Source organism: Macadamia integrifolia, chromosome 10, assembly GCF_013358625.1.
Source record: "Macadamia integrifolia cultivar HAES 741 chromosome 10, SCU_Mint_v3, whole genome shotgun sequence".
NCBI classification, from domain to species: Eukaryota; Viridiplantae; Streptophyta; class Magnoliopsida; order Proteales; family Proteaceae; genus Macadamia; species Macadamia integrifolia.
The window spans coordinates 18,936,599-18,951,871 of NC_056566.1; the positions used below are offsets into that span (position 1 = coordinate 18,936,599).

The 15,273-nt window shown below is 37.5% G+C and overlaps 1 protein-coding gene across 3 annotated transcripts in view; it reads right to left on the minus strand.

Annotated features, from left to right (window-relative positions):
• The window catches only part of LOC122091623 (ubiquitin carboxyl-terminal hydrolase 15-like), a 28,667-nt gene extending 20,152 nt beyond the window's left edge, over positions 1-8,515 (minus strand). Inside the window, exons 1-6 of one of the 3 annotated variants that reach the window (XM_042661641.1) lie at positions 8,330-8,515; positions 6,540-6,923; positions 4,677-5,130; positions 4,155-4,584; positions 3,915-4,066; positions 3,718-3,806 (exon numbers count right to left, since the gene is read on the minus strand). In XM_042661641.1, the coding sequence (XP_042517575.1) occupies positions 3,718-3,806; positions 3,915-4,066; positions 4,155-4,584; positions 4,677-5,130; positions 6,540-6,826 (1,412 nt within the window). In that variant the 5' untranslated portion in view covers positions 6,827-6,923; positions 8,330-8,515. Of the gene's footprint in view, positions 1-3,717; positions 3,807-3,914; positions 4,070-4,154; positions 4,585-4,676; positions 5,131-6,539; positions 6,924-8,329 lie in introns of all 3 variants that reach the window. The other 2 variants (XM_042661642.1, XM_042661639.1) reach the window with 2 other exon arrangements.
• Between the last annotated feature and the right edge of the window lie 6,758 nt (positions 8,516-15,273).

Genomic DNA, 15,273 nt, shown 5'->3' on the forward strand with positions numbered 1-15,273 from the left:
GGTGTATGCTCTTAGTTGATGATATTGTTTTGGTGGATAAGACCAAAGATGAAATTAACACTAAGTTGGAGCTTGGAGCTATGGGGATCAACTTTGGAGTCGAGAGGTTTTAAGACAAGTAAAATGAAGACGAAGTATATAATGTGTAACTTTAGTCACACCATAATGAATAATGAAATTGTGAATATTGAGGAGAGAGGTGCCGCAAAGTAATCATTTTAGGTCTCTGGGGTCAATTATAAATAAAGAGGGTGATATAGAGGATGATGTTTCACAAAGGAATAAGATAGGATGGATAAAGTGGAGAGGTGTATCCAGATAAAGGAAAGTTCTATAGGACAGTTGCGGTATAGAATGTTGGGTGGTTAAGAAGTGTCAAATAAATAGGCTATGTGTAGTAGAGATGAGGATGTTGAGATGGATGTGCGGCAAAACTAGGATGGATCAAGTATGAAATGACCATATTAGAGCTTTGGGAGTTGCCCCGATTCATGATAAGCTTAAAAAAAGTCGTTTGAGGTGGTATGGTCATGTTCAATGAAGGTCTGAAGATGCACTAGTAAGGAGGAGTGATTTGATTCAGACTGAAGGATCTAAAAGTGCTAGGGGCAGGCCTAAGATGACTATAGGAGTAGTGAGGAAAGGCATGCATAGCTTAGGTCTTTGGTCCCAAGTACAACCTCGGATAGAGCTTTTTGGAGGGAAAGAATCAACGTATCCGTCTCCATTTAGGTGCAATTTTTCTGTTTCGTTGTGCTGTGTTCCTTCCTTTTTACTTTTACATTTCCTTTATGTCTTTGATCGGATCCATGTAGCCGGTCCCATTTAGTCGAGATAAGGCTGAGCTGTTTTTTGTTGTTGTTGTTATATCTCACTCCTCAATCCTCATGGATCCTAAGCCTTAAAATTCCAAACCATATATGAGGCTCCGAAGGAGTGGACTTTAACACAAAAAAAAAAAAAAAAGGTACAGGTTTCTATCTATATTGCACAGCTGTCCATCTGAACTCAAGCGCTCACCGTCCAATGAGAGTTTGTAACTACAGGTACAAGAGTCATGCTCCAAGCAGGAAGTCATCCAACACAATTACTTAACTGAATTACCAGATCAGCCATCAATCGTTCCTTGTGATTCTAGGACTATTTGGAAATCAAGTCGACCAACGAACAACTAACTTCTCCTGTGTCTGTTTCGCTGCTCGCGCCCTATCATCCAAAAAGAGGCATTCATTGCTGAATCAAAATAGTAGGATTTGACCAAAAATGGAATCTGCTAGACCGAACGACGGTCTTCCCCAACTAGAGATTCTAAGCATATCTCACTACTGATATGCATTCAGCCCCTGGCCATTCCTAGAGCTTCCCTTGTGATTGGGATTCAATCTTCCCCATATTTAAATTTCCCTACCCAACCTTTAGCAAGTTCTCCTTTCTGACACACAGCTTTGTTAAGAAAAATGGGAACAATATTTTCCCCCCTGCTGCCAACAATGATGTAGAGGAGGTCTCGAGGAGTTCCTAGAGCATTTGGTTGGCAAAAGACCACACGGTCTGGCCAAAGATAGGTTGATTTCTCCGAATTTTCAGCATTTTCAGCAATATTGCTGAAACCCTATCTTTTGACTTGGGCTAGCATCACGGGATCCGTAACCCCAATTCAGAAATGGTAGCCAGAGCTCTAGAGGAAAAACGACCCAGTACTGGTAAAATGGCCCCGACGAAGAGATTGACCCAATTCATTTGTTTAGGCCCTCAACAGAGCCCACGAAGTTTAGTCACACAACTTAGGGTTTGTTATAGTTTCATGTTGTGTTTATATTTCTACCTTAGCTACCTGTTTTTAAGTTTTTGCCCTTCTTTAGAAGTGACCTAACTATTTAAGGTCTATTTGGGGCCTCTATAAGGCATCTTCCATTTTGAATCAAAGCAGCCATTTTACCCCTTCTTCCTCTATGGAATTAGGGTTTCATTTACCTTGTGGATTCGAGGTTTTGTCCATGTTAGAATGATATCTAACCCAGCGCACTTTCAATAGCGTCACAAAAGTGCCAAGAAATCCATCCCCTTGACCAACAAGACACTCCTAGCAGTCAAATTTGCGACTAGGCCAGGGCTTAGGCCTGATTGAGTCTCAGTCAATCTTCACCTGGGCTGCCGTAACAATTGGGATACCAACCTAAGGCCATGAGAGATAGGATTTAGGTCTTGGGCTAAAATAGCTGGCCCAAACCCAATCGTACTTGTGTGGGTATGCAATTATAAAACACCTATACAAATGTAACATACAGCATATTTGATAGCAATCATTGATTTAGTATGATACCATGATTACTATCCCATAGAATAGGCATTCATCTATGGCTTGTCCTTCTTAATATCTTGAAATTCCTCCTAGGAGTATGCTCTGCTCTTTCTGGGTGCTAGTCCTCTTGCAAGTGTTTTGTTCTACTGTTGAGTATCTCATCCATGCTTTGCAGTTTTCTAATATGATCTCTCATATTTCCCTCCTCCTCCAGAACAACTTAATGAGAGTGTTAATCAATCTTTGAATAAAAAGCCTCATTGGAAATATCTAAGAAGATTGATCCAATCTTTCAATTCTCTCTCTCTCTCATATTTCCCTCCTCCTTCTTAACAACTTAATGAGTGTTAATAGGAAAGATAATTTTAAAGATCATAAACATTACCTCCAGAAACTTCCTCCCATCCCTAATTCTCAACTTCAAATCCCCTGTCATCGGAGACCTTTGATAACTCTGCAACACCTCTATTAATTTTTTAATGCTCTAGCCAGTTCTATTAAACTTTTTCCCAGTGCTTCCAGGAAATGCCCTTCAATGACAGGAATACTGTGACTTGAACCACAGTCTTAGCGAAAGCTCCCAAACTAATGGAAAACCTCAGATTTTTTCAACAGAAAAAGAAAGAAAAAAAAAAAAATATATATATATATATATAAGCTCAATGATCTAGGAAATGACAGTAATTCATAAGGCTATAAGTTTACAAAGCTTTATGAAGTTACATTTTACTTTATTTTGGGGGAAAAGGGTCAGATAAGAGCAATTTCTAATAAACAGATTTTACGGGCAACCAGCCAACACAAAATATACAAGTAGTCTATATACAAACCACAAAGGCAATAGTAAAATAGGACATAATCTCAAAAACCTCAAATCATGTGACAGGATAAGTTCTCCATGGGATTGCGAACACCATTGACTGTTAATTTTCACTTTGCAAAAGCGACTTTTGTCACTTTTTGCTACTTCTTGGTGACCATGTTGACATATAATGAGCATAAGACTCAGCAGCGTGAAACTTTTTTTGCATTTTTTATCCACTTTCCAAGCAATGATACACAATCTAATTATATCCACGAAACAGAGAAACAGGAACATAAAAAATAGTAACCAACTTTGGTAGCAATAGTCCCACGAAATTTAATTCTACAGATTTTAACAACATTGATCCATGTCTCTTTGTTTGCTTTGCAGAAACAATGCATTACTGGAGTATGCATTCCTAGTTCACATGATATCATCTGTTATCCAATATGAGGACAAGAAATCCAATAGGTAGAAGACAAACATAAGGGGAAAAATTTCCTATGAGACTGCACAATACAAACAATGACCAAACTAACTATCAGTAGAAAAAGTTAATCCCAGCCACCCAAAAGGCCCAGCCTCAGAAATCAGAAGGATATGGAATTACCTGTTCCCACAGTTTAGAAGGCCTCTAGGAGATAAATCCCAGACTTCACATTGAAACAACCTTACAAATTCTTCATAAGGGAACAGCACCTATGATATCAAAAGATCAGAGGATGAAGGAAATCTTTATCTCAAGAATTCGAGTAAAAATGAAAAAGAATTGACATATCAGGGGTTGCACGCTAATTGAAAGTAAACCTTGTTGCTCTTCCGGCCATCACCATTAACCCCTCTGGCATCCTGTCTTGGAAGTTTAGATAACTTCCTTAGACCCATCTTCCTCATAATACTGTCTGCCAGAACATTTTTGTCCTTTCCAGGGACAGTGGCAAAAGCACCTGCTTGACAGACTTCTGCATAGAGAATACAATTAGATGCAATAAGGGCCAACTGGTTGAAAGAAAATGAATCCACACAAACAAAGCCTCGAAAACCCACTTGATTCATTTGTCACAGATCCTTTACTCTGCATCCCTGAGCATGTGCTTTCTCTTGAAGCTTTCAAAGTTGATCCTGATATTTTGGATTCTGATGGATGTAACATACTCCGAGATTTCATGCTTCCCTTGACTGAGATCATTTCAGGGGGACATAACAAGTCTCGTGTTTCACTATTAGAATCCAGTTCTTCCCCAAGAAAACTGTCCCTATCTTGCAATCTTGTACTGGTTTTATCTGACTGTAATGATCCTGTGTTACAAGGCTCACCACTAGATTCAGATAAGCATTCACTCTGTCCTCTTAAGTTATGATTATCATGAACAGTACTTCTCCGAGCGCTTCTCCCATTCACAAGCACATGAGGGCTATTGATGTTATGCTGTTTTGAAATTTGTCCTGTTGGTGCAATGGGGTCACCATTTCCTAACTGAAGCCACCACAGAAGTAGAATATTAGGGATACAACAGAATGGAAGAAAAAAGTAACGCAACCCAAAAGAAGAAAAATAAATGTTGGCACCTTATGTCTTATAGAAGCCTTCTTGGATGGGATAACGTTGGGCAAAGTTGAACAGCTATCCCAACTTCCACAGGCTTCTTCAAAAGATCCCAATAAAGCAGCATTTTCTGTTCTCAATATTTCTCTGTTAGATTTACCGGAAACAGGCTTCTCTACAGGCTTTTTCTCCACCATCGATTCGTGATATGTATTGACCATGGTAGCATCGGTAGAAGCAGTAGAAGTGTCGGTAGACTGATGATTTGGTTTATCCAAAGGGACACTGTCTGGCATACAACGCCTAGTCTCATGTACTTCAAAGAGACCATCCTGGTTTTCATATGGTAGAGCCCTCTCATGGATATTTTCATCAATTGAGGCAGGCTTAGGAGATGCATTTAGGCAGGTGGCCACCAACTGCTGACATTCTTCCTTGTGACCCATCCTCCAGTGGATAATTTGACACTTTCCAGAACTGAAAATTACAATCAATTCAAAGAATTATGGAAGACGAAGAAGGTCTGTGTTATGCAGCAAGATCGGGCCTCGTATGTTTCTTTATCCTTTTAGTTTTGTTGATATCTGTAATCGAATGTTTTTGCATGTATAGTATGTGCCATCTGTCTAAAGTGTATTTGCGCCCTAAAAGAGCAACCCAGTGCACAAGGCTCCTGCTACTGCAGGGTCTGGATAATATATGTATATCTATATGTGTGTGTGTGTGTGTGTGTGTGTGTGTGTGTGTGTGATGATACCTATTATTCTTCAAATAGATATTAAATATCAAAGGGATTCATCAGATCCCATAGGATGGGAGGATAATAGAGATGGTCTACAGATATTACTAATACTGTGGACACATAAGGAAGTAGGTTGAGCATAACTTTCTCTAGTCTGCTAAGGAATGCAAATAGAGTGGTAGAGCATTGGTGTAAGTAGTGCTTATCTATGTAGCAAGAACTCTATTCCCTTACATATGTACAGTTTTAATTAACAGAAACTTGAGTTGGGAAGAGTCAAACTCAGATTTAAAAAAACTCCCCATGTTGTACTCCCTTACTGAATGGAAGGAACAGTTCCCCTACTTGCTTGCTAATAGACTATAGCCAGGACAAAGACACAGATTATATACCAAGTATTTCCTATTCTCCTAGACTCCTAGTCGAGCATCATTACCTCGTGCCAGATGGTATAGTTTGTGTTCAGTTGACTCTGTCTCGATAAGATGCTAAGAGATTGGTTTATAGATTAGCTTTCTTAGTCAATCAGTAAAGCCCTTTGAAATATGCAATGTGTAAATTATGGAATTCTCTCCCAGAGCAGTGGAACTCATGACTCTATTAGAAAATAGAATTACAAACTTCTACATGAATTCTTGAAAGTGGATGAGATCGAACGAGTGGTCTCAGTTGGAGATGGGATTGCATGTATTTGTGGATTGAACAAGATTCAAGCTAGGGAAATGGTTGAATTTTCCAGAGGTCTGAAAGTAATAGTGTGGTCAAGCGCACTGGATCTATTGTGGATGTTCCAGCAGGAAAAGCAATGCTAGGGTGTGTGGTCGATGCGTTAGGAGTACCTATTGATGGAAGAGGGGCTCTGAGCGATCACAAACAAAGACGTGTCAAAATGAAAGCCCCTGTGATAATTGAACATAAATATGTGCACGAGCATATGCAAACAAGGTTAAAAGTGGTAGATAGCCTATTTCCTATTGGCCGTGGTCAACAAGAAATTATAATCGGGGACCAACAAAGTGGAAAAACAGCTACTGCTATTGATACGATAATATCCATAATTGTCGTGTTTTTGTGAACAAAACAACAAATAAATACAGTGTGCTTTTGTAATAGGAAAGCAAAACAAAAAGAAAGAAATACATACCAGTACCTGACAGACTTGCAGCGGGAGCAGCGGGTATTAGCTGGACCAAAGCATCTGGCACACTCATGAAACCCAGTCTTTGTAGAAGCTACAACAGGGATAACACTGGCAGCAGCCACTGCTTCAGCAAGGAGAGCTTCGTCAGCTGCTAACTGAGCAAGCAGACTTACTCTCTCCTTCTTCTTTGCAGCCTCATTCCATTTTCCGAGTAAGATGTAACTAACCAAAGGAAGCACAACCAGGACCAGAAACAGGACAGGTATATCAGCTTCCCTTGGCTCAAGCATGTCCTCTTCAACAAATTCATGTCCAGCTTCCTTATAAGAGAAACTCACTGAACTGCATAAGCTAAGGTTTCTCCTTCTATTTCTTTCTTTTTCCTTCCTACATTATAAGATCCAAAAAAAAAAAAAAAATTGTAAGGGAAAAGAAAATAGACATACTGAATACTTGTTTATTATTCCAAAAGAAAAATGCATCTCCATAACAAAAAGAAGAAAATAAGTGTGTCAAACTGGTGAAGCAGTGAAATAATAATTGCCTCAACCTGAATCCAGATCTGAGTAAAAAGTGCTGCTCACCAAGATTCAAACCAATGAGAAATGGGAGGAAAAGAGAAGATATACATAACTTCCTTGAAACCACCCCACCCTTCCCAAAAAATGAACAGCATTAAGGGGAAAAACCATACAAATAAACAGAAAATGAAGAAGAAGAGCAGAAGAAGGGCAATAATACGTAAACATACAAATGGAAGTTGTTGGCAATTGTATTATCTGTGACCTACAGAATTCAAAAGAACACAGCTCCACGTACAAATTACTTCCAATGAACATTCAAAAGAATCATTTTGGTACTACACTCTTACTTCTCTTGGAGGAAGAAAAACCAATAAATGCATAAATAGAAGAGGGGGTTATAGCGTCAGTCTTTGTCTCCTTCTTCTCTTTGCTTTTCTGTTTCCTTAAAATAGAGAAACCCACTAGGGAATGCAAGAAAATGTCAGGCAGATACCGAGCGCAGAAAACGATGAGAAGTGATAAAAGGTCTGATATTTGAGAGAAACCGTTCAGAAAATGGAGATTTAAAGCAGAAGCAAGACCCCAAACGGCTTCACCAACTTCACTTCAGCAGTTCAAGTGGAATATTTAACCAAAAAAAAATTTCCCCTTTGACTGCATGGAAATGAAGAAACTATGGAACATAAATCCATCTCCCAGAGCAGATTCAGCCCTTAGATGAAAGAACCTCTGACACTCCAAAGTATACAGTGAACCCACGTTCCAAAAAAAAGTGATTTCGATTTATCCCTGCCTAAACAAAGCTTCTGCTTTTGCATTTTACAGAGCTATCAATCAAAATATCAACAGAATAAATATGAAACCACATTAAAAGAGGGAAAAATGATGGAAGCTTTTACTTTTCAATGAACCCATCTCCCTAATGAAATTTCAAGAGAAACCCACCCAAAAGCAGTGTCTCATTCACCAATTCCACATGAACAATCGCAACATATTCAACAACACAGGCAGTAAATCAAGCGGTTTAAGAGAGTTAAGATTCCATGACAAATGATGAAACAGGAAAATGTTGCTTGATGTACACATTACCCAGACTTCAAAAGCAATTATTCGATAATTCAAATCATTAAGCTTCATCTTTTACACAGATTTCAATAGTTTAACAACAACCCAAGTGGAATCCAGCAGTTTCAGAGTGAGATTCACAGAGTAAAAGAAGAAAACTAGTGAAATCAAGATAAGGTTTGTTGGTTCTGTCTTCCTTCCTACCTTCCATAAAAGGAGAAATCGACGAAAAAGCTCAAGACTCCAGTCTCCAGCTTCCTTCTCTGCGGAGAGATTCTTTGATTTCTTTCAAAATGCAAATGGAGTTCCAACAATCCCCTACAGCATTCGCTCAGTCCCCTTTCTCAACTAAGCTCAGCCCACTCGAAAATAATAAAGAAAAGAATCTAAAAACTGAAACGTTATCTGTTGCTTCTCGCTCCATTAAAGTTAATGTTTCTAAAAATCTTTAACCGTACACTCGTACAGTTCCATAAAGCATCGAGATTCTTTATGTCCCTTGTGTGGGCCCTGTCTCATCTGGTGGCCTCCCGGATATGCTATTATGCCAATATATGCTACAGAACGAAGGATCATAACCGTTTACTGAATCTGTAGGTGTTCATTACCCGTCTGATAAAGATAAAACTTACATTACTAGAAGATAAAAGCAGTTAAAGGTCATGAAAACCAAGTAAAAAAAAAAAAATTTAAATGAAAAACCATGTAAACATCATGGATGGTTAACTGAGTAATCATCAACCACCTTAGCCTTAAAAAGAAAAGAAAAAAAAGAGTAATCATCAATCAACAAGATTTCCACTATCTAATCAATAAACATATTTCACCAATCCATTTCAACTCTGGTTTTGTCTTGTCATGCAAGAAACTGCTGCTTGACCGTGTAAACCCTGCACTAGCATTGGACCAATAAGAAATGTGCATGGAGATATTTACATGAATGAGATTTTTTATTTCAACAAGACTTATAATAATTTTACACATTTATGTGTGTTTTTAGTAGATTCCACGTTTATGTGTTAGATGTAGGAGCTAGTGACCAAACAATGTTCTTTTTCCCCGATAGGGGTGCGTAAAATTACCGTCTCACGTCTTTGGTGCCTGTTCAGAAGTAGATTTCATCTATGAAACAGTCAGCTTCAACAGTCTTGGTAGCTCCTCAACCTAGCCAGTATAAGTTGAGTTGTGATGCGTCATGGTCTGCTACAAAGGGCAACGGCTTGGGGTTGTTTATTCGTGATTATGGTGGACTTCCCCTAGTCGTTGTCTCTGTTCCAGTTTCCTTCTCTGATATTTTGATTGGTGAGGCTATGGTTATAAGAGAAGGTTTGTTGCTAGCAATTTCGGAAGGGATCCTTAATCTTATTATGGAAAGCGATAACCTAGAAGTCATTCACTCTCTGCAAGATGCCTCAAGGTTTCTACCCCTACCGGTTCGGTCAATTATTGAGGATATACGCCACTTGGTTTCCTACTTGGAGCAGTGTTCTTTTTTTTACATTCCTAGGGAAGTCAACTTTGTTGCCGACTCTCTTGATAGGAGGGCTCTATCTGTTACAGATAGGATAGTCTAGCCCAACTCCGATCCTTGTGTTTTCTGTAACTTTGTTAAAGAGCACAAGAGTGTATCCGTTCCTATTACTAGAATTTTTTTCTATCAAAAAAAAGAATTAAGAATTTCCATCTGTGTCAACACCTTTTTGTGTTCTCATTGGTCTTCATACTAGTACATGCCACATGACCATGTAACGATTACTTGCCCTATTTAGTATTTGGGGGGAATGTTCTCTATGAGGGCACGCCTCTATGCTTGATAAAAGGGTGCAAAATAACCATTATACCCCCTCCACGATATCCTCATGCACTCTCATTGGCCGATCCACTAGGGTAAGGGCTACAACACAATGAGAACTTGCTTCTTTACTATTTTATAAGGAAAATATACCTAAACAGCTTGTTAGGTGGAAACTTGAATTGTTTTGTTACACAAATATGCCTAGTCACTTGTGATAAGTTTTAGCTGAAAATGCCACCACATTGCCATGTGGAAAGCCATCCTCCTCCATTCAATTTTTTTTTTCTTCAATTAAATTCGAACGGTGATTATGGTCCATGATTTGAGATCATATTGGTATCAGCCTTTATTGATCCTGATTTTTAGTTGATACCATATCACTGAATTGATACAAATAAAAGACGAAGTAATAAAAATTGCATTTTTAACGAAAACCAAAGGTATTTGTCAGATCTAGGATGATTCAGATTGAGATCAAATTGGTATCGATTTTAATTGATCCCAACTTCGATTCCAGTTTTTCAAATCTTGTTCTGAAATAGGGGTGTCAAGTGGTCGGGTCGGGTTGGTCTCGGTCGGGCTTAGTTAGGCTTGGCCAATTTCTAAGGTTGCACCGTGAACGCCCATTTACCTAAACGGGCTTACCTAGCGTCGGCATGGTACGGTTAGTAATCGGGCCAGTTGGTCTCGAGCTTTAATCGGACTACTATAAACGGGCATTAATCGACCCTTAACCTGGTTATAGAACTATTTAACTTTAAACAAGTCATTTTTTAAATTGGTTTTTTAAATGTGTTTGAATAGGAATACCAATAAAATGAGGCAAAGATGAGCATAGCAAATAAAAAGATTCCATAGTTAAAATGGATTAAGCCAAAGATGGGTAAATTAACTAAATTACTAACATACTCGATCTTTAACCCACAAAACTCAAATCAATTAAACTATCTATATAACCTAAATTTAGTAAGTTTAAATCAATTTAACTATGCATAAAAAATATGAATGTTCATATAATAATTACCAGCATTTCAATTGTATATATCACATAGCCTTAGCACTAAATACAAATAGTATTAAAAAAATTAAAAATATACAAGTCATATTAAAGGGGTCGGGCTAGGTCGAGCTTAAAGGAGTCGATTTAAATTGGACTTGTAAATGTGTAGGGTCGGTCGGGCGCTCGTTGGGCTAGGTGATTGCACCATGTACTACCTGTTTATAAATGTGTCGAGCTCAACTAGGGGTGTCAAAACCTAGCCCTAACCGATAAAACCGACCAATAAAACCCGAATCGAATCAAACCGATCCTTATTGGATTGGTTTTGGGCTGAAGTATGTTACGATCGGCTGAAAATCGATCCAAACCGTACTGACCAATAACCAAACCTAATGAAACCGATAAAAAATAAATGATTATGAGATTATAAATTGGTGAATTGACCATCCATTTTTTACAATATCAGTGAAAAAAAATTTTATTGTAAGGGGAATTGTTACAAATCATTGAATATTAGGTTATGAATAGAGAAATTGATTTGTAAATTGTAATAATGCTTTCATTGATTTCTTTGTTCACTATAGAAAACTAGTTGGATAGTTAAATGAATGATTATATAATAGGGTTCATTTTGTGATTTTAATATTGGTTCATTTTGTGATTTCAATATTAGTTATCTTCTTAGTAATTTGTTATCCATTGGTTTCAATATTAATTATCTTTCTCTTACAATGATAAACCATGATTTAATCATAAATTTAAAGTGTTTTTTTTTTTTTTTTGTCAAATCATGTCACTATAAGTTATGAATGTAAGATTCATTATGGTTCAAGTCCAATAATAAACTGATCTTAACCGATATTAATCCGATATTGAAAAACTGAAATAAATCGAAGTCGAAACCAACCAAAAACTAAAGTTCTTTAATGGATTGATTTTGGTCTCACTCATTCCTAGACCGAAATTGATTCAACCTGACCAAAATCAAACCGAACCGTCCAATTGACACCCCTAGGCTCAATATATTTATTAATTAGACCGATTTAGATCAGATCATAAATGTGTTCAACTCGATCAAACCTACTGATACAGGGTTAGAATTGAAACCCTACACTGAATGGTCTTGATTGGTATGGGCGGCGCCGGCTAAAGAATAAACCGACCTTCGGCGAAACTAAACTAGAGTATTTTCCATCCTTTTTTTTTTTTTTCTGAGGTTGGCTTGTAAATTAGGAACGATCATGATTGGTATGAGTGGGAGTGCTCACCCTCATGGCATCAGAGTTGCAGTCCTATGATGTGACAACACCCGACAATTATTGGAAGACAAGGAGACATTGTTGTGTTTATTTATTGAAGGGAATAGCATTCATAAACGGTAAAAACTATAAGGTCCTTCAGCACAACCCGTGATTATTTATTTTGGGTCTATTAATAAAATTTTCAGAAAATTGCATGATTATCTACTCTTAGGTTTCCCTTTATAAAATTATCTATCAAAAGTTTCAATTAACAAAATACTTAAAATTAAGTTTTTCTTTACAAAATTATCCACTTAAAGTTTAAGTTAACAAAAATATCCAAAATTGAGTTTGAATTTATAAAACTATTCACTCAAAGTTTTAGTAATAAAAAAATACATGATTATATGTGAAAGATGAAGAATCACTATTTCGAGTAGTTTTATAATCCCAAACCTGATTTTGGGTATTTTTGTTAATCAAAACTTTTTGTAGATAATTTTATAAGGAGAAATCCAAAAATGAGTAATCATGTAATTTTTCCTAAAATTTTTCTATCAAAAAAACCTATTAATAATTCCATTTTGATTTATCGGTAAGAATTCTATTATGATAAGAATATGGATAACTATTAAGTATATAAATAGGATAGTTATTGATAACTCTCTCTTTCTCTCTCCCTTCTATATTATAATATGTATCTCATATATTATATATTATATGGTTTATATGAAACTGTATAACAATTGTACTGAAATTGAAATCGAATCAAATCGAATAGGGAACCATTATACCGACATCTAACTGAGTCAATACGATTTTGATATTGAAAATGCATTTGAGTTCTCAATATGGTACAATTTTTGTTTTTCCTTGTACCAAATTCCTAAAACCGTATCAATTGACACCCTTAAAGGCTCCATGTCATGGGGTAAGATGTGGTGGGCCAATAAAGTCATTGGAGAGTAATTCCTCTTCTCGTATGGAGTAGAGAATCCAGAGTCGTTATAAAAAGAGGCAACAATGACTAGGAAACAATTGCATAGAGTATTGAACATTAATTGATCGAAAGAAACATCATTTCTCGTTTGATATGGCATTAGTATCAACCATGATTTCTCATTATTTTCTCATCATCATCATCATCAGCAACACTGATTTTCTTGAGAATCAACACCCACCAATCAATACCAATGCTCAAATCAACTATTGGATGGAGACTATTCAGCTCGAATTTGAATCCGCTATTTGTATGATCACTTGGTCGTACATTTGAGCATCCAACATCTATCCCTTTTGTTTACAAATGTACTCCTCTTCACCGTTGTAATGCCAAGAAGTGGGATAGACGTTGGAGGCTCATATGTACGACCAGGTTATCGTACGTGTAGCAAATCCAAACTATATTGAGCTCTGAATCCAACACCAATAGCTCCAAAGCCCTTCACATTTTCCGATTTCGATGATGACGATGCTAGGCGCAAGATCCATTAGCATAAGATAGACAAAAACATTCTTCCCCCCATAGACAAAAACATTCTTCCCCCCTCCTTACGATCCACTCAGTAAGAAACACATGATCGGAGAGCCCAAAGACCCCAAAGATCTTCAAGAGAATTTTTCATAAGAGAGAGACCTGAATGTTAGAAAAACCTATGGGATAGTATCTAGAACCCTAATGACATAACCACACAGAGAAAATTAAGAGCATGATTATCTATAGATTACAACAGGGATTTGGACATACCTTTCACCATTGTTGTGTTGGAAATGAAAATAAGAAAATCCTAAAATAACTTTGAAGATTGCAACCATTTCATGAATCTTCTACAACCTTGAGTCTCTTTGTTTTTCTTACTTGTGGGAGGAACAGAGGAATATGTCACACTAAGGCTGCAGGGACAAGACTAGTATTTATAATACTATTCCAAAACCTAACTTACTTCCACAATAAGTAAGGTCAGCTTATCCAAGTCTGTGTGACGAACCAAACCAGTTTATGTGCAGAGACTCTTACTAATTGACTAACCCAGTAAGTAATTATGCCTATTAAATTGAAGGCCTTGTCAATAATGTAATCAAGATGTTGTTGTCTGAGGAGGGACTTCCCCACAAAGCCATGGAATTGCTCACTTAGATCAAAGACAAAGGCAACATGCCCAACGTGGTAGCCCACACTATCGTGCTTGAGTCCATGCCAATGTTGGGGCAGAGCAAGGAAGTTCTCAAGGTGTTGGCCTCCAGTGTCAAGCCCAATGCCTACACTTATACTATTTTGATACAGGGTCTAGCTATGGACTCCAAATTAGCAGATGCCAAAAAATATCTTGTGGAGATGATGGATAAGGTGATGCGGCCTAATGCTAGAACCTATACTGTGGTTCTAGGGGAGGAATTTTGTGTAAATGTTGATCTGAAAATCAGAGGATTGGGGACATAAAGGTAGAGTGGAGGTGGATAAGGAAATTTTTTTAAAGGAAAGTCGTTTTAGATTTGATTGGTAAGATTGCGTTTGGAGTTACTATCTACCAAATTTGGATAGAGTGGAACCTTAGGAATTAGGTTAGGTGATTTAGAACTATATATCTATCAAATCATGGATCAATTTCATTTGAGGTTTGAGGAAAGGTGCAAACCTACTAAGATTCTTGCATTGATATCCCCGAAATAGGTTCATGGTTTCTTCTTACGGTTTACCTACTAGGCCACAAGAAAACCAATATTAATCAGTGTTGAAAAAAATTCTCGAAGATCGGATTTTGTGGGACTAGTACAATCCATAATATGTTACCAAGAACAGGTGTTTTACTCTTGGGGGTTGGAATTTTTCAAAATTTGGACCCTCTAGTGTCATAGGTCAAATTTATACACCAATTTTTCTAAGGATTTCAAATGCATAATTCACAGATTTTATTCTTATCAAGGAGCCAAGTTTCTATCCCTCTAAGATTCTACCAATTAAATGAAGGGACGTCATTTCTATTAGGACCGAGTTTCCCTAAGGCTATAGTGAATCAGAATTCCATTCACTGTGGGCCTGTGGCTTGTCTGGGCCACTTTGGGGAAGGGGTGGGGGTCTCGTCCTTTCAATCACGGGGTGATGTTCACTACT